The sequence below is a fragment of the Oncorhynchus masou genome, chromosome 29, assembly GCF_036934945.1.
Source record: "Oncorhynchus masou masou isolate Uvic2021 chromosome 29, UVic_Omas_1.1, whole genome shotgun sequence".
NCBI lineage: Eukaryota > Metazoa > Chordata > Actinopteri > Salmoniformes > Salmonidae > Oncorhynchus > Oncorhynchus masou.
In genome coordinates, this window is record NC_088240.1 from 21,645,790 (window position 1) to 21,671,825 (window position 26,036).

The window sequence follows — 26,036 nt, forward strand, 5'->3', positions numbered from 1 at the left end:
TTTTAATGTAAGATGTTTTATGCAACCACACCCTGGTTCCAAAGTGGCATCTACTGCATCTTGCCTATGCTGCACGGCCATCGCTCCTCCATATATTTATATGTACATATTCTATATTCCTTTACACTTGTGTGTATAAGGTAGTTGTTGTGAAATTGTTAGGTTACTGGTTAGATATTACTGCACAGTTGGAACTAGAAGCACAAGCATTTCGCTACACTCGCATTAACATCTGCTTACCATGTGTATGTGACCAATAAAATTGGATTTGAATGTTGAGCATATGTACTATGATGGCTCTGTCATTCAATCATTAAGTAAAAATGGGGTTTATCTAAAATCAATTTCCTTAATGTCTTACGACTAAAAAATCTTAATCAATCGCTTCAACAGAATCTGGATGAACCTAAACCATGTAACATTGAAAAAATACTGAAAGAAGCTGCAACACCAAAGAAGTTGATTGCCAAGTTCTATCAATAGTTGATTGAATATCCACCTGATAGCTCAGAAGCAATCAAGATAAAATGGGAAACTGATTTCAAGGAAGAAATTGAAGAGAGCTATATCACCTATATGTGAAAATGTTCATATTTGCTCGTACATCCTTATGTAACCGGTGTGAAATGGTGCTAGTGGTGTTTCAATCAGTGACGTCACTTGCTCTGAGACCTTAAAGTAGTTTTGACTCATACCTTTCAGACCATCAGCATGGTTGAAAGCAAGGATTATATCCCTCGCGCTCCACGCAGGTTGAGTAACAATAAAGTTATGTCATGTCAGTGACGTGACAGTGTGGGAGGATGTGCCCCCGTGGTTCATATAAAACCATACACCAGACCACGCACTGTGTCTTATTTCTTCTCGCAAAGTTAGCTTAGCCATATTCCTCCCATTTTTCGCATCTCATCTTCCCAGGTCCCGGTAGCGTAAACTAAGCTCTGTGTGAGTTGTGTGTACTGTCAGTCTGTCAGCAACAGCCTGTGACCTGTGGGTCAGAGCATGAACGGGTCACTTTCCCTAGATAACCGTGTCTAGGAAGGCTATTAGCCAATCCAGCTATATGACGTGAGATTTGGTATTACTTGCACGCTACAAGCTAGCTACAGTTGAAGTCGGAAGTTTACATACATCTTATCCAAATACATTTAAACTCAGTTTTTCACAATTTGTAACATTTAATCCCAGTAAAATTCCCTGCCTTAGGTCAGAGGATTACCACTGTATTTTAAGAATGTGAAATGTCAGAATAATAGCAAAGATAATTATTTATTTCAGCTTTTATTTCTTTCATCATATTCCCAGTGGGTCAGGAGTTGACATATGTAGCGGGTTTCTTATGTACCACAGGAAAACCAAGAAATGAAGAGCGACACCACAGCTGTCTTTTAGGCTTTTATGTTGATCTGCAATAGTATTGTGAAAAGATAGGACAGGAACACATCAGTCTCCAATGCACCATCTGACAAGTTGTTCTTTCTCTTTCAGTGTTTTCTCGGACTCACACAATCACACAAAGCCATAATGTATACTATAAAATAATAACCAATCCTTAATACAAAGTATGTATAATCTTAATTATTAGACAATAGAACCATACCTGCAATAGTATTGTGAAAAGACAGGACAGGAACACAGTCTCCAATGCACCAAGTTGTTCTACACAGGAGCATGAAGAAGGGTAAAACACATATCCTGTCTCACATCCCCAATACATTGCTAGGTGCTTTCAGTGTTGACGGTACCAAAATACAACAACTCATGTACAAAAACACTGCAACATAAACAAGTTACAACGTGAAATCGCCTCTATTCCATTTCGACCGTTAAGGACAAAACTACATCTCCAATAATGCAACGCCAGCACCAGTGTCCGCAGCTCAGCGAACCGTCTGCATCACAGAAAGGCATGCTAGCGAGCAACAGCAGCACTTTTAACACTCTGTAAACTATATTAATAACAACAATAAAACATTGAAAGTTACATGTTTCAATAGTGTCACACTTCCTTATAACATTATATACAGCACTAACCTTGGGATGATTTATTTATTTCACGTTATGGACTTCTACAAAGGAGTATACTGCAACACACCTTTCTCTCACAGTGTTTTCTCGGACTGAGGAGAACAGGAGCTACGGGTAGTACCAGGGTGTTAGTAGGTAACACAAGCACCCAGATGAAATAAAATACATTTAATGAAACAAAACCCGAAGATGTTAACATCATTCAGCTACTGCAGCTGCCTACCTAACATCAACAAGCAGCACCAGTAGCACAACAATTAAGAATAGAAACCAAAATAAAAGTTCCTGGCGATCATAGCGATCTGACTCCCCCCTTCTGTCTTGGAATATTACTGTTCACGGGCTTTGGCCACTGACCCTCAGCCTGGTCGTTCTGTTCTGCTTTGTGTACTATTCTAATAATTTGGAGTTTGATGGAATAACCATTTTAACTCTACTACACATACACTCAATTAGTATTTGGTAGCATTGTCTTTAAATTGTTTAAGTTAGGTCAAATGTTTCAGGTAGCTTTCCACAAGCTTCCCACAATAAATTGGGTGAATTATTCCTCCTGATAGAGCTGGTGTAACTGAGTCAGGTTTGTAGGCCTCCTTGCTCACACACGCTTTTTTCAGTTCTGCCCACAAATTTTCTATAGGATTGAGGTCAGGGCTTTGTGATGGCCACTCCAATACCTTGACTTTGTTGTCCGTAAGCCATTTTGCCACAACTTTGGAAGTATGCTTGTGGTCATTGTACATTTGAAGACCCATTTGCGACCAAGCTTTAACTTCCTGACTGATGTCTTGCGATGTTGCTTCAATATATCCACGTGAAGTGCACCAGTCCCTCCTGCAGCAAAGCACCCCCACAACATGATGCTTCCTCCCTCGTGCTTCATGGTTGGGATGGTGTTCTTCGGCTTGCAAGCCTCCCCCTTTTTCCTCCAAACATAACAACGGTCATTATGGCCAAACAGTTCTATTTTTGTTTAATCAGACCAGAGGACATTTCTCCAAAAAGTACGATCTTTGTCCCCATGTGCAGTTGCAAACCGTAGTCTGGCTTTTTCATTGCAGTTTTTGAGCAGTGGCTTCTTCCTTGCTGAGCAGCCTTTCAGGTTATGTCGATATAGGACTCGTTTTCCTGTGGATACAGATACTTTAAGACTTCAGATGACATTGAAGGACTCCAAAACCAGACCATTATCAAGGCTACACCTCCCCTACAAACTGGACGGAAATGGACATCATCCAAGGTTGTGCAGCAAGCAACATCAGCCCTGAGACACAAAGACATTGTGGGGAATATCCAGCATGGAAGAGCATGGCTACACCTGGAGGCACAATCAGGTCCTCAAGAGCCTGGTTGCATCACTCGAGACCAAGAGGAGTGCAACCAATTCATTACCTCCAAAAACAAGCAATCCCCTCAAAACAACAACATTCATCTGGGAGGGACAGAAAAGGCCCAAGCATCCTCCTACGAAGCCAGAAACTGGACACTTAGCCATGGCCCGGGACTGGAAGATGCTTGTCGATATTGGCCAGCAACTCATTTTTCCACCTGAGATTGCTTCTACCAACCTTAGGCCAGACATGGTACCCTGGTCCCCTTCACAAAAGGCTGTGTACATCATAGAGCTCACAGTCCCGTGAGAAAACTCTGTTGAAGAGGCCTACGAGCGTAAGAAACTGCGTTACACAGAGTTGGCAGCAGACGCAACTCAGCGTGGCTGGAATGCAAAAGTCTGGCCAGTTGAAGTGGGATGCAGAGGATTCGTGGCTCCTTCCACCATCAGGTTGCTGAAAGAACTTGGAATCCATGGACAGGCTCTGCAGCAGACCGTCAGAGCAGTTTCTCAAGCAGCTGAAAGAGGCAGCCAGTGGATCTGGATCAAACGGAAGGACCCTTGCTGGGCTATAACTTCATGACCCCCCACTCTCACCTGAGAATCCAATTCAGATCCCTCCAACTTGAGGAGGGCATATGAGATATGCGGTCAGCTGTAGGGCTGGCTCAGGGAAGTGGACGCCCCTGCCTTGCATAGTCCCGTGGGAAATCTTAATTGGGCATGGGACACAAGCTAATGCTTGATTACCCTTTAGCTGGCCACCTTTGGTGAGGGTGTTTAGTGATTAAAGGCCAAAACACCCACTGATTTGAAGGCACACTCCTGAGGATGTGTACCAAAATCGACATCGTAACCCAGTCTAAGAAATAAACCCCACATGCTACTCTGTCAACATCACAGCAATCTCATGTGAGTGCATTCCATCTATTGGCACAATGGACAGTTTTTAACATCTCGTTCCGTGTTTCATGATTCTTTTGTACCGGTTTATTACAGCAACTTCACAAGGTCCTTTGCTGTTGTTCTGGGATTGATTCGCACTTTTTTCACCAAAGTACGTTCATCTCTAGGAGACAGAACATGTCTCCTTCCTGAGCGGTATGACAGCTGCGTGGTCCCATGGTGTTTATACTTCCGTACTATTGTTTGTACAGATGAACGTGGTACCTACAGGCATTTGGAAATTTCTCCCAAGTATGAACCAGACTTGTGGAGGTCTACAATGTTTTTTTCTGAGGTCTTGGCTGATATCTTTTGATTTTCCCATGATGTCAAGCAAAGAGGCACTGAGTTTGAAGGTAGGCCTTGAAATACATCCACAGGTACACCTCCAATTGACTCAAATGATGTCGATTAGCCTATCAGAAGCTTCTAAAGCCATGACATCATTTTCTGGAAGCTGTTTTCCAAGCTGTTTAAATGCACAGTCAACTTAGTATATGTAAACTTCTGACCCACTGGAATTGTGATGCAGTGAATTATAAATTAAATAATCTGTCTGTAAACAATTGTTGGAAAAATTACTTGTGTCATGCACAAAGTAGATGTCCATACTGCCTTGTCAAAACTATAGTTTGTTAACAAGAAATTTGTGGAGTGGTTGAAGAACAGGTTTTAATGACTCCAACCTAAGTGTATGTAAACTTCCGACTTCAACTGTAGCTAGTTTACCAACTCAACCTAGCTGCCACTGTGTGTTGTCAGCTTGGCTTACTAATCAACGGCCATATGTGCGTGTTTCACATAAATAAGCCTACGTTTAAACATATTATATCTTTCCTGCTCCAGGCCTGTGGTTGGAGCTAGGCTCACCCAAAATTATTTTGCGGGGCTGTACAACTCCCGAAATATTATTGTAGCTCTCTAACTTTACTGCGTATTATGGTAGCTGTTGTAATACAGTCACCGGTTAGTATTAGATTAGTTAATTTGATTAATTTGTATATTGCATAAGAAATATTTATTTGTAAAATAATTAGTCTTTTACATTCTGAGCTGAGAGAACACCATATCTCCATGATGCTGGCCATGCATGGCTGCTCCTCTTGTGGAGCTGAATTACAAGTAGAAGATGGTCATGACCTGTGCCCCGCCTGCCTAGGTGTTGGCCAGCTGCATGAGGCCCTTTCTGAGACTTGCATTATGAAAGTGAGGGAAGCGCAGCTAGCCAGAGTTGAGGGCCTGGTTTTCACAGATAATTTACCAGCATCCGGCGTTGTTTACCAGGATCCATCCAGGGCCACCAAAAGAGGGATAGCCCACAAAACCCATGCTGGCCCCCTTGTGAAAAAGTTGAGAGCCTCACTAGAAAGGTTGATTCCTTATCCTCTGAGATAAGGCAGCAAAAAAATATTTTGCGTTCTTTCATGCCCCCTAGCACTCCCTCCAGCATATGGGATGCGACATAGGACTCAGATAGCCGTGATGATGAACTGCTTTCCACTTGAGAATCCAACCGGCACTTTAGTGACCAGGATGATGACACGCCCAACATGGCGAAGGAGGTGCCAACCAGTGTTGTGGACCCATTCAGTTTCAACGCTAAATATTGGTCAGAGGAGTCATTCCGAGGCTCTGATCACACAGAGTCAGAAGAAACCTCTGCCTCACTATGTGCTGTCCTGTGTGCGGCCTTAGCTAGGCTAGAGTGTGATGACCCTTAGAACAGAATGCTTCAGCCGGCATGCAGACCTCGACCTCTGAAACCTGAAAGACGCATCTCTTCAAGCGTTTGCGTTATAACCAGAGAGCTAGGCAGACGGATGTTCACCGTAGTTATCGTTATCAGGTCTGGCTCGCCAAAGCCCCAATGTCCGGTGACTCCAGACAGATGCTGAGAAAGCTATCAGTGGTCCCCGGACTGCTTTTTGGCCCTGTGGATGAACGGGCCATCGAACACAGCTGAGTCAGGCTACACTGCTATGGATCCCACAGCCCAAAAACCAGGCATCACAGAGTCATGTCATAGGGAGCCCTGACACGGGTGAACCTGGCCGCTCTCATTCAGCCCAGCCCTATACACGCCCTTGGCCCTAACACCAGCCTAACTCAGGTGCTTGCCAGCCCCAGACAGGGATGCAGCATTTTCTGCGGTTTGCCTTCCAAGGCCAGGCATACCAGTTCATGGTATTACCCTTCAGCCTCTCCCTAGGATCCTCGTGTCTTCACAAGAAGAAGCAGCCCTGAGCTCTCTCCACTTACAGGGGATCAATATCCTTCCTTACCTCTACGACGGGCTTATCTGCCCCCACCACTTGCGAGTGTGCAGCCGAGAGCACAGCGCTGACCGCACTGGGTCTTACCGTGAACAACGAAGAGTAACTTCACACCAAGCCAAAAGGTCACCTTTATTGGCATGGCTCTGAACTCCCGCACTATGAGGGCATGTGAGTGGACATCATTATTTTTCTTCTGCAACAATTCCAGTTGAACACGTTGGAGGGTACGAACGTTCTAACAATTAATGGGCATGCACGCGGCGGCCTCCATGGTGACACTGTTATGCTGTCTTTAAGACCACCGCGTGTGGTTCAATGACCTCCGCTTGGACTCCAAGCGGGACAGAAACACCCAAATCTGGGTGACAAGTGTGTGCTACTCTACTCTGCAGCCATGGAGGAAGAGAACCTACCTGACTACAGATGCCCTTCTTGGATCAATTATGGCAAGGCGGGAAGTAGTGATGACCTCCAGGTATTCGTAGAACCATAGTTACATTCATAACTTCCGCTTCCTTTGCTCTGCAAAAGCCGCAGCTTTTGTGCAGCGATAGGTAATGATGTTTAGTGGGAGGCCGTTGTTGATGTGTTCAGAGGGTCCCTGGTTCAAGCCCAGGTTGGGCGAGGACAGGGACGGATGTGACACTGTTACATTTAGACGTAAATGATTGCAACTAAAGATAATCCATAGTATTTACTACATTCCTGACAGAATGCATGTAATGCACCCAGAAATGTCATATCTCTGTTGGAGATGCAAAAAAAACAAAAAGGAACCCTATTACATATGCTGTGGACCTGTGACAAACTGACACCATTTTGGGTTAATGTCTGTGCTATCACATCATTGTGTTTAGGAATGTATATCCATCCATCTCCATGACTATGTCTGTTGGGAAAGGTAAATATTGGTGACCAATATCAAAGAAAGTTTTGTAACCTAGGTCTAATTGCTGCACCAAAATGTATAGCTATAATTTGGAAAGCATCATACTCACCTTCAATAACAAACTGGAGGGCTGAACTATGTAGTTCACAGGAGGTTGGTGGCACCTTAATTGGGGAGGTCAGGCTTGTGGTAATGGCTGGAGTAGAATCGGGGAAATGGTATCCAGACATTATTATGAGATGTCCTCCCCTCAGCAGCCTCCTGAGTTGTAGTTACATTCCACTAGATTCAGTGTTTTATAAGGTTGTGCAGAGAATGGATGTGTTCAATAAAGTCTGGAAGCCTTATTTTGACCATCTTGAGGAGTATGACATTTCTACATGAGGGGAATTTAATGTACAGTATGTTTGTGTATTGTAAGTGGAAGCTACTGTGTATTTTTGTGTGTTCATGGACAGGTGTGGCCATGTTGTGTATCAAGTATGGTGGTTATGTTGCGTTTCTGTTTATTTGTGTTTAATTTTTACTTTTTTGTTTGTATATAAAAAGAAAACGTGTCAGATTGTCACATTCACGAGGTTGGAGTAATAACATGTTCAGCTACTTAAGACATTGGCTAGAATTTGGTTGTGCCTTTTAGAAATCGAGAAAATGAACAACTAAGGAAGAATGTTTCACTTATCTCATTGACCTTACAGAACCCGGTCTGGTCTGTCGAGTTTGCTTCGCGAAGCGTTCCCGGAAGTATCCTAATGTTGGTCCTCTGGGTTTAGAAACTCTGTGGTAGACTGTTCATGCTCGCTTTTCGTTATTTCTTGAGGCTATACCGCCCCCTCAATTCCATTGGTAGATTCAATGAGTGGCACTTCACGCAACATCTCCATTGGTTGGGGTGAGTAAAGATAACCAATCAAAGCTCTCAATTCATTGTTACGAGTGGTCACACTAAAGTAGGGCATGGGGATGTGTGTGTCTGCCACATAATTAAATATGTATCTCTACTATGGTGTCTGCCACGTTGGCCTATATTACAAACTGGTATGCCCTTTGTTCCTGTATTACCCGCTATCAAAGCCAATCAGATATATTTTTGGTTCTACTCCTCCCCTTTATTTCCCTTTCCCCCTCAGGCAGCCTTATATCATATGACTTATCATATGCTTTTGGCAAGCAGGTGCTGCCATAGCATTTGAACATTCCTTGTCTATTGAGTCTCATAACAGTCACGAGGGAACGTTAGATAGACTAGGGATGAATTGTTGTTGTCAGGTTGGTCAGGAAAGTAACGTAGCAGCTGCAGGTTTAGGATGATGTCGTACACACCACGTAGTTGCCCTTAATAAGTACCAGATGAAGATGTACTTTTTGTATGAGTTTTCACAAGATGTAAAATATAATGAACTGCATTAACGGAAAAGCATTGTATCCAATTTACAGACGATTTAAGTAGTCCTTCGGGTCCCTATAATAGAGTGGACATAAAGAAATCTAAGTATATTCAGATCTTTTAACGATTTGAATAGTATGACACAAAACAGACAAACGATTTACTGATAAATATGTATTAAAGTAAAATATGTATTCATATTTATCAAGTACATATTTAAATATTTTACATAACCGTAGCTTTAATCAGAGGTTATGTGAACAAATATATATATTGAAATTATAGACATATCAACACATCGAGTCTGAGCACAAATTCGTTTGCTCTTCTCTTGCGGAAGGGCCGTCATCCCGGAAGCGCGTGTTTATTTGTTGTAACTTTATTAAGAACAGACAAATCTTTACCAGTATCTAGCAATAAAGGTTCGGCTCGGGTTCTAAATTAGTATGAACATCAATATATGCTTAAAGGGCTGCAGTGTCGACATTTCACTGTAAAGAGACATTTGCTTTGCTAGCTAGAAGTAAACAGTCACCTAACGTTAGCTTGCCAGCTACAGTATGTCCAGCGAGGCAGTCCTAACTGTTCGCTTGGTAAGGTCTTTTGAGCACCGAAATTTCAAGCCAGTTGTATTTAGTGGCGTGAATTTAGATCAAACGGTCCAGGAATTTATCCAGTTTGTGAAAAATGGTAAGTATGATTTATCTTTTTGGTAGCTAGCTAAACATTATGTAGGGTGTTCACCCATAACATAATTAATTCAAGGTTTATATAAATATGTGAATGCACTAGAACATTCAGTCAGAAAAATAATAGGCCAAACACCATGTCTCTACCATATATGGTTCAAAAGTTACCGACGATTTACTCTGAGAATTTAGCATGTTTAGAGTGAATGGAATGTCATTAGATGCATGATCAAAAAGTGGTAACTGCTCAATATAACTCTGTGGCGCTGCTCGGCGGCTAACTTTGAACCTCAACTGACCGGCTAGTGGCTGAAAACATGGCATTTTTCTAAATGAAATCCGCTATTAAAATTGTGTGTGTATATGTGTGTGTTATTTCCAATTAAAATGCCATAGAAGCGGCTCCTCTCAACGTAGATTGATTGCGGTTACAGGCAATGAAAGTCAAGGATCACCTCACAACACCAAATATGAGATGCATCCAAGAGCGGTGCAGTCTAAACTAGCTATGGTTTCGGCAAATGAACGTTCTTATTTCAACACTCAAGTACAAGTATATTCAAGTTAGAATATTGTAGAAAAGTCTGATTAGTTGTCATTTATAATGACATAGGGCAAAGAAAATTACGTTTACATTCATTTCGAGAGCCAACCTCTACCACCCTCTTGAATTGCCCCGAATTGTCTCTTGAATTGCCGTGAGTGAACGCCAGACATGAAAAATATTACTCAACATTCCATCATCTGCCTTTCTGATTCCATACATGTTGATTTGTCCCTTTTAGAAGTTAGCATGAGAGCCGGTTTACCACCCCCCTTCAAGAATTTTGGCTACGGTAAGTAATGGCTGCATTTTTAGTAGTGGCTTCTGCTGCTTACTTCCAAATAGCTATGATTAGTGTGGGCATTCTGGAGCTCCGACGTTACATACGATTACGTTAATTTAAAAAAAGACTTATTTCAGCATCAAAAGAATAGTACGCAATTACAAAGAACAATGTAATTTGTAATTGCTGGCTATTCTTTGGGTGCTGAAATCAAAAAAATGTATAACTTAATTTTGTGACGTTGGGGCTCCAGTCCAGTCGTGGATTTGAGTTATCGGCTACCCTACCATTGGCATTGCCCCGTATGGTGTGGCCCCTAGACCAGGGGTGTCAAACTCATTCCATGGAGAGTCTGGTGTCTGCAGGTTTTTCTTTCAATTAAGCCAGAGATAACCAGGTGTGGAGAGTTCCAGTGACCTTAATGCATCAATCAAGGGAGGAGTGAAAACCTGCAGACACTCAGCCCTCTGTGGAATGAGTTTGACACCTGTGCCATAGACATTTAATATTAATGGTAGGGTTTAGGAGTCGATTATCTTCTGAGAATGATGCCCGCAACATTTCAAGCTTATCCTTCACTAAACATTGTTGGACCCATTTGGCATGCATTCTTGATACATGCAGTATATTGATATGTCTTAACTTCTACATAATGTATCATTTGAAGACACAATGAAGATCATCCACCAGGCACATGGAGCAAAGGTATCCTCCTTGACACCTGACATATACACTCAGTAGTTATATCAATAAGCCTGTTGAATCTCTCCCATTGTCTATTCTAAATGTGTTTTACAAAGCCAATCAAAATAATAAATGTCCTGTTTACAGACGAATGAGTTGGTGATGAGTCTGGAGGATGATGACAAGCTTATTCTGCAAGATGGACTAACCCTAAGAGATGCGGGCATTGGTATAGTCATCTTGTTTTTGTACACGGGGGGGGGGGGGGTTGTTAGATGGGGTCTTCCTGGAGCATACCGCTATACATCTACATTATAAAAAGACTATACAGTGCCGTTGGAAATTATTCAGACCCCTTGACTATTTCCACATTTTGTTATATTACAGCCTTATTCTAAAATGGAATAAGAAAAATAGAATCTGATCCATGAGGTTGAAGCAATTGTCCTTAGAGCTAGCTCTGAGACAAGTTTGTGTTGAGGCACAGAACTGAGGAAGGGTACCAAAACATTTCTGCAGCAGTTTGGAACCACCAAGACTATTCCTAGAGCTCGCCGCCCGGCCAAACTGAGCAATCGGGGGAGAAGGGCCTTTGTTAGGGAGGTGACTAAGAACCCCATGGTCACTCTGACTGAGCTCCAGAGTTCCTCTGTGGAGATATAAGAACCTTCCAGAAGGACAACCATCTCTGCAACACTCCACCAATCAGACCTTTATGGTAGAGTGGCAAGACGGAAGCCACTCCTTGCACATGACAGCCTGCTTGGAGTTTGCCAAAAGGTACCTGAACGACACTTAGACCATGAGAAACAAGATTATCCACAGAGGAACTATAGCTCTGTTAGTGACCATCGTGTTCTTGGTCACCTCTCTAACCAAGGCCCCTCCCCCAATTGTTCAGTTTGGCTGGGCGGGGAGCTCTAGGAATAGTCCCCTTCCCCCATGACAGCTTTACATTCTCTCAACCAGCTTCAAAGGCAAAGGGTGGCTACTTTGAAGAATCTCAAATATAAAATGGATTTGGATTTGTTTAACACTTTGTTGTTTGGTTACATGATTCCATGTGTTATCTCATAGTTTTGATGTCTTCACTATTTTAAAATATAGTAAAAAAGAAAGAAAAACCCTGGAATGAGCAGGTGTCCAAACTTTTGACTGGTACTGTATGTGTATTTGGAAAGTATTCAGACCCCTTGACTTATATTTTTTTGCAAGTGTTTTAAAAATAAGATACCTTATGTAAATAAGTATTCAGACCGTTTGTGTATTTTGAGTTGGAACTGCATTCAGGCAACATCCTGGTAATTAAATATTGTCAAAGTGAAGGGTCTTATTTTATTCCTGTTTTTTTGTTTCAGCAAATGAAACAGAATTGGCCTTCTTCAGGAAAGAGGATTATAACCTCTTTAAAGCCAACCCCCAACCGGCCTGGTGGTAAGGTGTTTACTGGCCTTCATCCCCCACTTCACCACGGAAGAGGAGATTCTGATCTGACATGGAGGATACACATGGATGGAAGATTGGGGGGGGGGTGACATGTGCCTTCAGACCTAAGTTTGAGTATTTTAATTTAACATGCCATTTATATATATAAAATATGTTTTTGCCTCTTTTATACATCTCCACTGAAATGCACTTTCCATTTATTTGGTGGTGTTGAATATGATTATGGTTGTACATGGATTTTCTTTGTACTTATTAGTTTCCTGTAAGACCTGTTTTATTACTGTAAACATGATTCCAAATTAAATCACTGGTTTGAAATGATTCATCTAAAAAGCTTTATTGCATAAGTACAGTGAAGTATTTCCCCCCTTGCTGAAATGGGTCCAAATATGGCACATAAGCTTTAATATTCAATAGAAAAAAGAAATGTGTTCTTACCCAAGGAGAAACCACTGGCTTTGCGCATTCTAGTTTTTACAAGTAAATACGGTACTGCATTACACACACACACACACACACACACACACACAAATGAATCACAAAAAGGCCCTTTACCACAGCTATACACTGTACCAGACAACATGGGTCCATAGACTCCTGCTGCTTCATGCCAAGTTTTGACTCCACAGGAACCGGGATTTGTCAGACCAGGTGATGTTTTTCCACTCAATTGTCCAGTGTGGGTGATTGCGTGCCCAATGGAGCATCTTATTTTTAGCTGCTCGGAGTGGAACCCAGTATGGACAAGGATCGATGAATTGTGCGTTCCACGATACCTTTCTGCACACCACTTGTACTGCGCAGTTGTTTGTCTGTTTTTGGTCCGCCTGTGCACGATTCTTGACATTTTCCTTCGACCTCTCATCAACGAGCTGTTTTTGCCCACAGGAATGCCGCTGACTGGGTATGTTTGGTTTGTCGCATCATTCTCGGTAAACCCTAGACATGGTCGTATGTGAAAATCCCAGGAGTGAGGCTGTTTTTGAGATATTGGATCCGGCGCACCTGGCCCAGACGATCATACCACAATCAGTTGCTTAGATTACTCGTTTTGCCCATTTTAACGTTCAATCGAACTGTAACTGACTGGCTCAATGCCGTTTCCATTTTCATAAACTGGGTGGTGTACCTAATAAACTGTCTGGTGAGTGTATATCGCACCTTATGTGTGCGCTGAAGACACTTTCCTTCAGTTAATTGTTCATTTCCCAGGTTGACAGTAGTATAAGGCCAATATGAGTTGTTCATGTACATACAAGGAGTGACTGTGCAATGTAAAGACGGGAAAAACTATAAAGTCGGAACTCTGTGATTAGAGAATTTAGTATTTTCCATGGAAAGGCTCGGCTCTGTTACATTTGTAATAAAGTCTAAATTGAATTCACAAGTTCCGGTATCTGTGCAAATATTTGACTCAAGATATTCCACAACACTGCACACAGACTGTCTGTCTGGAACCGACAGCGCAGTAACACACAGCTGAACAACAAAGACGGACCGTATTAACTAGGTCTCTAACACTAATCCTTATACAGACTTCTGTCTATAATTTTTTTTCTATTTCAGGGTCAAGTGCAGCTTCTCAGTTGAGGCTCAATTCAGGCACTTCTGGTTGGTAAATCTTGTCGAATAGTGGGTTTGGAGATTTGAACATGCTGAAATTGACCAGAAAGTGGTCACATCCTTCTTCACTTTACCCAAGAGAAGCTTAGAGGTCTAGTCAAATATGAAATGTCTTGCTATGATACTTAGTGAAAGTGATACATATTTCTGTTCATGTTTCTTAACCCAGTTAAACAAAGCGCGTACATCATTTATCATAACAGAAGGTAGTTGTATATTGGACTTGTGAGGTAACCTTTCAGTATTTCAGTTTCTAGAAAAATAGTAACACTTTTCTTGAGTTTGTTTCTTATTTGGATTTTAAAATGAAGTTGCATTAAAAAGTGCCATAGTGTGTGTCAGACAAAATATGTACAACAAACCATCCCTTTCATCAGAGCTAGAAAATGGATTTGCACTGAGTCTCTACTTGATTGGACCATCACACATCACCACTTAAGTCCCTGGGCAGCACGCCATTGGCTGTGTCCTCTTGGGTTTGAGGAGGGTGGTGGCATGGACTCTCCCAGCCTCGACGTATCTTTGCCAATCTGAACGCCAGGCAGGGCAGTGCCAGGAAGAGCCGACCCACCAGGACCAGACAGGGCAGGATCAGTGCCAGCAGGTATGTGGGTGGCATGTAGTAAGGGTAAGCAAATGAGAAGATGGCAAAGTCCCAGCTGAAGAAGAGGGTGTGCATGATGGAGAGAGTCAAGGCAGCGTACCCCAACCCTGACTGGAGACATGATAGAAAACCACTCAAAATGTTGCAATAAACTACGGGTGCATACAAAAGTGTCAAGTATCGTGCTGTTAGCTACTCACCTGTACAAAAGTGTCAAGTATCGTGCTGTTAGCTACTCACCTGTACAAAAGTGTCAAGTATCGTGTTGTTAGCTACTCACCTGTACAAAAGTGAACTCTCTCCAACTGAGAGCGTTACCCACCGAGGGTAGAGATGTGATGGCCAGAAGAGTCAGAACACCAAGTCCCAGAATGCCAGAGGACAGATAAAAGTCCGATCTCCACACCTGAGGCTCCTCCCAGGAATGCTCCACTCCCGCCTTCACCTGAAGGGGCACAAAGGCCGGTTAGTGGAAAACCAAATGATTCGCTGATGCAGTTAAAAGCATTAAAACACTGGGAGACTGTGAGAAAAGTGTGAGAGGAACACTTAATCTGTGGATCAACTAATGAGCGCGCACTGCCTTCTCCCACTTGTGAACAACGCTCTATGGGAGAGCTGGATGCGTGAGAGCATCCTGCCCCCAAGAAGCAGCTTTTAACGGAGTCAGTCTGTTAATTAGGCCTCAGCCACACTCTGTCACGTCTAGTTCACACTCATAGAGAGTTCAAAATGCAGCCCCGGCCTACTGCTCCACAGCAGTGACATCACCAACCACGGTTGGTAACATTTTATTTGGATAGTCCCCTACTGATGGATTATAGATGATCAACTAGCTATGAGTTCAACCTGTTCAACTGACTCCAACCACTCACCTGTCTGTACGCTGCATCCAGCAGCCTGTATTGGGAAGCCTTGCGCAGGGTCAGACACATACTGTAGACCGCATGCAGCCCGGCACATAGGAAGCTCAGCAGGCCTAGCTGTTTGCGTCTCCCCATCCAGTGGTCCAGCCAGCCAGGGAAGTGGCTGTACTTTGTTCCCCGGACCAGCTGCAGTGCGGCAGCCCACAGTCCCGGGAGGTAGACCAGCGCCAGGATCACCAGGGCCACTGCTGGTAGCGTCTCGTTCACCGTCTCCAGGGGTAGCTGGTAGAAGTTGTTTTGCCCCCGGGACAGATAGGGCATGAGAACACCACGCAGGAAGTTGTACCCGTAGAAGAAAAGGATGAGGAGGAAGGTGACCATTAGGGGGCCGCCCCAGGATGGGAAGAGGCGCAGGGGGGCGTCCTCAATGTGCCTAGAGCTAGCAAGGCCTCCCATGTCCACTGCCAGGAAACTCATACAGCGAGCCAGCTGGATCACAGTTCTCTTGGCCTCAGGACAGTCACTGCTGATCAGGACCTGGGAGGGGCATGGGGGAGAGGACTGATTAGGAGAAATTGAGGCTCACATTGTGTGGGTGAGTGCCTGTCGGTGTGCCAAGTCTATAACTACATACAGTGGCAATAAAAAGTATGTGAACCCTTTGGAATTACCTGGATTTCTGCATAAATCGGTCATCACAATTGATCTGACCTTCATCCAAGTCCCAACAATAGACAAACATAGTGTGCTTAAACCAATAACACACAAACTATTGTATTTTTCTTGTCTATATTGAATACATATTTTAAACATTCACAGTGTAGGTTGGAAAAAGTATGTGAACCCCTAAACTATTGACTTCTTCAAAAGCTAATTGGAGTCAGGAGTCAGCTAACCTGGAGTCCAACCAATGAGACGAGATTGGAGATGTTGTTAGAGCTGCCTTGCCCTATAAAAAACACTCACAAAAAGCATTGCCTGATTGCTATTCACAAGAAGCATTGCCTGATGTGAACCATGCCTCGAACAAAACAGATCTCAGAAGACTTGCATAAAGCTGGAAAGGGTTACAAAAGTATCTCTCAAAGCCTTGATGTTCATCAGTCCACGGTAAGACAAATTGTCTGTAAATGGAGACAGCTCAGCACTGTAGCTACTCTCCCTAGGAGTGGCCGTCCTGCAAAGATGACTGCAAGAGCACAGCGCAGAATTCTCAATGAGGTTAAAAATAATCCTAGAGTGTCAGCTAATGACTTACAGAAATCTCTGGAACATGCTAACATTTCTGTTGACGAGTCTACAATACGTAAAACACTAAACAAGAATGGTGTTCATGGGAGGTCACTACGGAAGAAGTCACATCTGAAGTTTGCGAAAGAACACCTGGATGTTCCAGCGAGCTACTTGCAAAATATTCTGTGGATAGATTAAACTACAGTTGAGTTGTTTGGAAGGAACACACAATACTATGTGTGGAGAAAAAAAGGCAGAGCACACCAACATCAAAACTCCTCCCAACTGTAAAGTATGGTGGAGGGAGCATCATGGTTTGGGGCTGCTTTGCTGCCTGAGTCCTGGAGAGCTTGATATCATCGACGGAAAAAATAATTCCCAAGTTTATCAAGACATTTTGCAGGAGAATGTTAGGCTATCCGTCTGCCAATTGAAGCTCAACAGAAGTTGGGTGATGCAACTGGACAACGACCCAAAACACAGACGTAAATCAACAACAGAATGGCTTCAACAGAAGAAAATACGCCCCCTGGAGTGGCCCAGTCAGTCCTGACCTCAACCCAATTGAGATGCTGTGGCATGACCTCAAGAGAACAGTTCACACCAGACATCCCAAGAATATTGCTGAACTGAAACAATTTTGTAAAGAGGAACATCTCCTGACCTTGCAGGTCTGATCCGCAACTACAGAAAACGTTTGGTTGAGGTTATTGCTGCCAAAGGAGGGTCAAACAGTTATTAAGGGTTCAAATACTTTTCCCACCCTGCACTGTGAATGTTTACAGCGGGTTCAATAAAGACATGAACATGTATAATTGTTTGTGTGTTATTAGTTTAAGCATACTGTGTTCGTCTATTATTGTTACCTAGATGAAGATCAGATCAAATTTGATGACCAATTTATGCAGAAATCCAGGTATTTCCAAAGGGTTCACATTCTTTTTCTTGCCACTGTATACAATGTGTGGAGTTGTATGTACAGTATATACATGATTACTCTCTTACCTGCCTGCTGCCGTCATGAGCTCCAGTCTGTAGGGCCCAGGCTGAGACCACATTGAAGCCCTTCACCACTCTGCTCTCTGGGAACAGCTCTGCCAGCCTCTCAGCGTTAGACGGCTCTCCACTGTTAAGCTTGGTGGCGTTGCTCACATCCACCAGCACCTTCCCAGCCAGCACATCCCTCAACCCCACCAGGGTGTGGTAGTATTCAGGGTAGAGAGCAGCAAAGACAACTTTCTCTGTGCCAACCATCGCCTCCCGCTGTGTGAGAAGCTGAACCCCATCAGGAAACTGTCCGGTGGCTATATGCTTTGGGTCACGGCTGCCGACCACTACCCTATAACCACAGGCAACTAATCGCATAGCCAGGGAGCGGGAGTAATCACCTGAGCCTAGGATGCCCACTATGGGGTTTCCCGGGTCACAGGGCAGGGATTCCTCTGGGGTGTCAAATGAGTTGGACAGCAGGGGTGTCCTCATGTCGCCAAGAGGCATGTTGGACCTGTAGACCTGGAAGAGGCGTTGAGGCTGTTATTACATACTATTAATACTACACATTGTAATTACATAGTTTTTTCATATATTCATAGTAACTATATTAAGTTCAACTATGGCACTATAATGCAAACAAGAGCCATATCCACATGAAATAGCCATATCATTCTTGGAGTATTTCACATTATGCTACACTCGCATTAACATCTGCTAACCATGTGTATGTGACAAATAATATTTGATTTGACAAATTGAATATGAGTACTACTTGTAGCCTACATCTCTGCTGTAATACTGCCACTAAATTCTGGAATGGCCTTACATTTTCATCATGCAACCATTCAAATATCACACGCCCTTTTCCCTGTCCAAATATCAAATGATGTAGTGTCCTCTGCCAACTACACAACATCAAATCAAAGTTTATTTGTCATGTGCGCCGAATACAACAGGTGTATGCAGCAGTGAAATGCTTACTTACAGGCTCTAACCAATAGTGCAAAAAAGGTATTAGGTGAACAATAGGTAGGTAAAGAAATAAAACAACAGTAAAAAGACAGGCTATATACAGTAGCGAGGCTATAAAAGTAGCGAGGCTACATACAGACACCGGTTAGTCAGGCTGATTGAGGTAGTATGTACATGTAGATATGGTTTAAGTGACAATGCATATATGATGAACAGAGAGTATCAGTAGCATAAAAGAGGGGTTGGCGGGTGGTGGGTGGGACACAATGCAGATAGCCCGGTTAGCCAATGTGCGGGAGCACTGGTTGGTCGGCCCAATTGAGGTAGTATGTACATGAACGTATAGTTAAAGTGACTATGCATATATGATAAACAGAGAGTAGCAGCAGCGTAAAAAGAGGGGTGGGGGGAGGGGCACACAATGCAAATAGTCCGGGTAGCCATTTGATTTCCTGTTCAGGAGTCGTATGGCTTGGGGTAATAACTCTTGAGAAGCCTTTTTGTCCTAGACTTGGCACTTCGGTACCGCTTGCCATGCGGTAGAAGAGAGAACAGTCTATGACTGAGGTGGCTGGGTTCTTTGACAATTTTTAGGGCCTTCCTCTGACACTGTCTGGTGTAGAGGTCCTGGATGGCAGGCAGCTTAGCCCTAGTGATGTACTGGGCCGTACGCACTACCCTCTGTAGTGCCTTGCGGTCGGAGGCCGAGCAATTGCCGTACCAGGCAGTGATTCAACCATGCTCTCGATGTTGCAGCTGTAGAACCTTTTGAGGATCTCAGGACCCATGCCAAATCTTTTTAGTTTCCTGAGGGGGAATAGGTTTTGTCGTGCCCTCTTCACGACTGTCTTGGTTTGTTTGGACCATTCTAGTTTGTTGTTGATGTGGACACCAAGGAACTTGAAGCTCTCGACCTGCTCCACTACAGCCCCGTCAATGAGAATGGGGGCGTGCTCGGTCCTCCTTTTTCTGTAGTCCACAATCATCTCCTTAGTCTTGGTTACGTTGAGGGATAGGTTGTTATTCTGGCACCACCCGGCCAGGTCTCTGACCTCCTCTCTATAGGCTGTCTCGTCGTTGTCGGTGATCAGGCCTAACACTGTTGTGTCGTCTGCAAACTTAATGATGGTGTTGGAGTCGTGCCTGGACATGCAGTTGTGGGTGAACAGGGAGTACAGGAGGGGACTGAGCACGCACCCCTGGGGAGCTCCAGTGTTGAGGATCAGCGTGGCAGATTTGTTGCTACCTACCCTCACCACCTGGGGGAGGCCTGTCAGGAAGTCCAGGATCCAGTTTTAGAGGGAGGTGTTTAGTCCCAGGATCCTTAGCTTAGTGATGAGCTTTGAGGGTACTATAGTGTTGAACGCTGAGCTGTAGTCAATGAATAGCATTCTCACATAAGTGTTCCTTTTGTCCAGTTGGGAAAGGGCAGTGTGGAGTGCAATAGAGATTGTATCATCTGTGGATCTGTTTGGGCGGAGTGCAAATGGGAGGGGGTCTAGGGTTTCTGGGATAATGGTGTTGATGTGAGCCATTACCAACCTTTCAAAGCACTTCATGGCTATGGATGTGAGTGCTACGCGTCTGTAGTAATTTAGGCAGGTTGCCTTTGTGTTCTTGGGCACAGGGAATATGGTTGTCACGACTTCTGCCGAAGTCGTTGCCTCTCCTTGTTCGGGCTGTGCTCGGCGTTCGACGTCACCGGTCTTCCAGCCATCATTGATCCTTTTTTCATTTTCCATTGGTTTTGTCTTGTCGTCCCACACACCTGTTTTCAATCCCATTCATTACCTGTTGTGTATTTAACCCTCTGTTTCCCCTCATGTCTTTGTCAGAGATTGTTTTATTGTCAGTGTCGTGTGATTGTTGTATAGGTGCGCGTCGGGTCCTCGTACCCATGTTTGTTTGTTTATGTACATTTAGTGTTATGGAGCATACTCCGTGAACTTTATTAAAAGACTCCATTTTACACTCCATTTGACTCTCCTGCGCCTGACTTCCCTGCCACCTATTACACCTATGCATGACAATGGTGGTCTGCTTGAAACATGTTGGTATTACAGACTCAAACAGGGACATGTTGAAAATGTCAGTGAAGACACCTGCCAGTTGGTCAGAACATGCCCAGAGCACACGTCCTGGTAATCCGTCTGGCCCCACAGCCTTGTGTATGTTGACCTGTTTAAAGGTCTTACTCACGTCGGCTATGGAGAGTTTGATCACACAGCCGTCCGGAACAGCTGATGCTCTCATGCATGCCTCAGTGTTGCTTGCCTCGAAGCAAGCATAGAAGTGATTTGGCTCGTGTCACTGGTCAGCTCGCGGCTGTGCTTCTCTTTGTAGTCTGTATTAGCTTACAAGCCCTGCCACATAAGACGAGCGTTGGAGCCGGTGTAGTATGATTCAATCTTAGCCCTGTATTGACGCTTTGCCTGTTTGATGGTTCTTCGCAGGGCATAGCAGGATTTCTTGTAAGCTTCTGGGTTGGAGTCCCGCACCTTGAAGGCGGCAGCTCTACCCTTTAGCTCAGTGCGAAGGTTGCCTGTAATCCATGGCTTCTGGTTGACTGATGTGGTGTACTCCTCAATGCCATCGGAAGAGTTCCTGAACATGTTCCAGTCTGTGATAGCAAAACAGTCCTGTAGTTTAGCATCTGCTTCGTCTGACCACTTTTTTATAGACTGAGGCCAAAACTATGTGGACACCTGCTTGTCGAACATCTCATTCCAAAATCATGACCATTAATATGGAGCTGGTCTCCCCTTTGCTGCTATAACAGCCTCCACTCTTCTGGGAAGGCTTTCCATTATATGTTGCAACACTGCTGCGGGGACTTGATTCCATTCAGCCACAAGAGCATTAGTGAGGTTGGGCACTGATGTTGGGCGATTAGATCTGGCTCAGTCGGCGTTCCAATTCATTCCAAAGGTGTTTGATGGGGTTGAGGTCAGGGCTCTGTGCAGGCCAGTCAAGTCCTTCCACACCTATCTAGACAAACCATTTCTGTATGGACCTCGATTTGTGTACGGGGGCATTGTCATGCTGAAACAGTAAAGGGCCTTCGCCAAACTGTCATTGTGTGCTGTAGCGTTACAATTCCCCTTCACTGAAACTAAGGGGCTTCGCCCGAACCATGAAAGTCAGCCTCAGACCATTATTCCTCCACCACCAAGCTTGTGAGGCCTACCACTTCGCGGCTGAGCCATTGTTGTTCCTAGACTTTTCCACTTCACAATAACAGCATTTACATTTGACCAGGGCAGCTCTTGCAGGGCAGAAATTCGACAAACTGACTAGTTGGAAAGGTGGCATCCTACAACTGTGCCACGTTGAAAGTCATGGAGCTCTTCAGTAAGGCCATTCTACTGCCAATGTTTGTCTATAAAGATTGCATGGCTGTGTGCTTGATTTTACACGCCTGTCAGCAACGGGTGTGGCTGAAATAGCCGAATCCACTTATTTGAAGGTGTCCACATACTTATGTGTAAGAAATGCATTTATTTAACACTGCCAAACAGCACGACAAGCAGTGGCAACTTGTCATTCAGGGCAGAGTCACACCTGTTTTGAGCCCTGCATTTTAGTATGTTTTTTGGGGGAGGGGGCCCTTCCTGTTTTGCATGTTATTTTGGCATTAAACGTGTCACATATCAGTTTGCAAACAATGTAAAAAAAGATATATACATCATTTAGTTAGTAACGCTGCATATAATCATGGTCTTTTTTTTGTTTTCTTGAGTAAGGCAGCTCCAAAATGCAGGTGTTTCAGCCTAGCTCAGTGCTTTTTGTGGTGGTGGGGCAAGCCAGCAGAAAATACGGAGCATTGCGGCGTCATTGGCTCAGTGTTCTGTCACTCATGGGGACACTACGTCACCACCAAGTCTAAGGGGAGACCTCAAATTCCAGCCCCTTGAGTGATGCCATAGAGTTACATTAGAAGGGCTCATCCAAGAAGGCTCAATGTCATTGGCCACAGATAAAATTACGTCAAATCACGTTATACGTACAGTAGCTTTTTGCACAATAGCCTTGATTGGACTGATCATGTCAACATCATACTTTAACATTTTTAGCTAGCCGTCATCATCATGAATTAAGTCGACAATCTACTGGCAAATTCTTTTTAATCCTTGTCATATGAAGAGAAATTATAGATAAAATGTATTGGGGCTCATTGGCCATTGGACATAAACATTGGAAATGTTGGAAATCTCAAATTCAACAATGAGTGGTTTGGAAGGAATCAGTGGCTAACTGCAATTATTACATAGCAATCATTAGCCTGCTATTCAGTGGAGTGGCTGTGTGGTGGAGTGGCTCTTTTCCTAGTTTTAAAATTATAAACATTCAACATTGGCCATGCTGTCAATGAAGCATGATTTGTGCCGCACTCAAAACAACTGTTAACTCTGAACTGCAAAATCTGACTTTTGTGAGTTCAAGACAATTGGAAACTCGGGGAAAAACTTTTGAACTTTCATCCAACTCGGAATTGTACATTCGGAACTCGGGCATCTTTCTAGAGCTACAACCTGAACATTACTGACGTCATTATGATTCTACCATTTTTCCCCCTGAGTTCCCAGTTGTCTTGAAAGCACCATAAATCCAGAGAATGCCAGACATTGATGACAAAGTTTGATGATCAAATTTGCCCACGAAGGACCGCCACGCCACCTTCCTGTTCAAGTGAGCACAGCACAACAAGGTGAGTCTAATGTCTTGTATGCTGCTGCATAAATTATGTAATATGCCAGGGAGATATGTATACTGTAGCTAAGAAAGTAATACTAAGTGTATGTTGTGTAGTAAGCTTTTAGTAGCCCATGTGCCTCACCCTAATAATTTGGTCTATTTTCCACTCTTAATTTTGCCTACTGTTCTGACTTGGTGGTGCACATGTAGCCTATAACCTGTTTAAGAGAAATGTAATCATTGAAAATTGTAAGCGCTTTCATTGTTTACATGCCCCCTTTATTTATCCTATGGTTCTGACTTGGTGTACAGGGAGAACACTGTAAGAATGGCCCATGTTCTGAATTATGTTGCTGTATATTTCAAAAGTGCTGAACAAACAGTTATATTTACTCCGTCCGTCCTAGCTCGCTCATTAATGTCTTAATCCAAATGACAGATTGCCTCTTTTCTGCTTGTCGTCCACTTATGCCATAGTTTATACATCAATTGTCAGTAGAAACCACACTTGTTTAACCTTCCTGCTGTGTTCCAGTCGAATTGGACCGATTTTAAAGTTCTCTCTATGAAAAATGTAGTTAATTTAATTGTCATATGGTTCCATGACTTTGTCCACACAGGGCATCTGAACACACAAAACACATTTTGGGTGTTTTATTTAACCTTTGTATACCTATGGTGTTCCCAGTCATTAGATGGGTGAGACTACAATTAGTGTATAAAATTGAGTTCCAGCACATGCCCATTCATCAGATGGACACACTTCTCCTCCCAGCCCCCACATGGATGTGTTTGAGCACACACATACACACACACACACACACACACACACTCCCCTTCTTGGCTTCTATGGCAACCCCCACGGAAACCTTTTCCCAATAGAATCTTACCCCCAGGGAAACACACCTGTGGCATTCTCACAAGCAAACGCAACATTGTTTCAACAATATATAGAACTTTTATTGCAGCTATTGTATATAAAGCTTTTTTGGGGTCTTGCTCACAATTAATTCTGTGGCAACACAATGACCAAACGATATACTGTATGTGAGGCTCTTGATCATATCTTTGATCATGACACTGGAGAAGAGGAGAGAGTCCTTATTAAACTTCGACACAAAGTAGTCTGTGATAAATATCACAATATGTTTCATCTGAGAATTTATTAAAGTCAAAATAATCCATACATGATGTGTTTCTTTTACTCAAAAACGAGTTGTATGAGCTCAGGTCAATGAGGCTTACAGGCCATAAATAGCAAATAGAAGTTGTAATGTTCTTGTAAACTTGTAATGTTCACAAGAACTTAAGTTTATAAAAATATCTAACAACATTAGGTGATCATATATTTATTATTATGGATTTATAATCAGCTATAATTGGGCGGCAATTTGGACCGGGAACACAGAATTAATTAACATGAAACGAACACAACAGGAGGATTAACCAAGTTAGACATATCAGCTATGTTTTTTTAAAGGCCGTAAAAGAGACAGAATGAACTCTTTCGCTGCAAGACAAGGCTCCGTTGATAGCCAGGTGTAGCAGTTGTGCGGTTTTGGGACTCTGCTGTTGGGACAGCTTTATGTAGGCTCTAACAGTTTGTGGGAAACATTTGTCACCATTATAGTGCAATTCATGTATTGTTTAATGTTGTTTTGGGTTGTGTAGTGGCTTTGCTGGAATTGCATCCCACATGTTGTTGTTTTTTGCTCCACCAAGATTTCCATTCTAAAATCGCCACTGACGACAAGGGAATAATATCATAAGTATTTTATGCCAATAGTTTGTTATTCGAGGCGCATATTCATTGCACTTACGTGTGTTGTTTATGAAGCAGAATCCGTCATATGCCTTGCAGATGCAGAACAACGTTACAACAAGTCTCTGCCCACATCGCTCCGCCCGTCTGTGTGCGGAAGATAACTGTGGCCGTGCAGAACACCCGTACAACATGCAGTTCCTTGTGATCCGATGAGACAGATAATATACACAGAAGATAATAATAGCTAAACGGTTTCATAGTATATTATGAAATTAGCTGTTGTGTAAAATGTGCCATGTAAAAACACACTGGTATATGATATGAAAGGTTGCTGTATCTTTATTGGACTTTCAGTCACATAATTCGTTATTTAAAAAAATATATATATTATATTAGATTTATATGTAATAATATTATGTCATAAAGTTGTTACATATGCGGTTTGTACAATTGTGCGCACTTACTAACGCAGGAAAGTAAAAACAATTTCTGGGCAACAGATTACAGACTTTTCCCGACAGGTGTCACTGTTGAACTGTGCTTGGACAGAGTCAGAGAGAGGTGACTGAGGTGCCTTACCAAACGTTGGAGGTGCTGCTCACTTTGAGATGTTTTCAACATCAAAACTGTAGTGTACCTATGAAATAAGTCCATGTCCCAGGTAATTAATTAACATGAAACGAACAGGCAACCTGTTATGTAGAATCATATGATTCAATCCAAAGAGAATGGTACAGATAAGAGGTGCAAATTCAGGATTTTATTCAGCTCTGATCTTTTC

General features: G+C 43.2%; 2 protein-coding genes across 3 annotated transcripts; one reads left to right on the forward strand and one right to left on the reverse strand.

Moving 5' to 3' along the window:
* Nucleotides 1–9,170: 9,170 nt before the first annotated feature.
* On the forward strand, nt 9,171–12,825 carry c29h2orf76 (chromosome 29 C2orf76 homolog). 2 transcript variants are annotated; one of them, XM_064944277.1, is made up of 6 exons: nt 9,171–9,548; nt 10,333–10,383; nt 11,042–11,079; nt 11,206–11,287; nt 12,166–12,216; nt 12,417–12,825. In XM_064944277.1, exons 1-6 carry the CDS (start codon nt 9,419–9,421, stop codon nt 12,494–12,496), a joined length of 432 nt encoding a protein of 143 aa, XP_064800349.1. In that variant the 5' UTR covers nt 9,171–9,418; the 3' UTR covers nt 12,497–12,825. The 2 variants fall into 2 exon arrangements, with proteins under 2 accessions (XP_064800349.1, XP_064800350.1); XM_064944278.1 differs by lacking the exon at nt 12,166–12,216 and having other exon boundaries at nt 9,173–9,548.
* steap3 (STEAP family member 3, metalloreductase) lies at nt 12,816–25,417 on the reverse strand. Its single transcript, XM_064944276.1, has 5 exons — nt 25,311–25,417; nt 17,836–18,342; nt 15,607–16,134; nt 15,012–15,176; nt 12,816–14,842 (listed from the first exon to the last, which is right to left on the reverse strand). Exons 2-5 carry the CDS (start codon nt 18,325–18,327, stop codon nt 14,549–14,551), a joined length of 1,479 nt encoding a protein of 492 aa, XP_064800348.1. The 5' UTR covers nt 18,328–18,342; nt 25,311–25,417; the 3' UTR covers nt 12,816–14,548.
* Between the last annotated feature and the right edge of the window lie 619 nt (nt 25,418–26,036).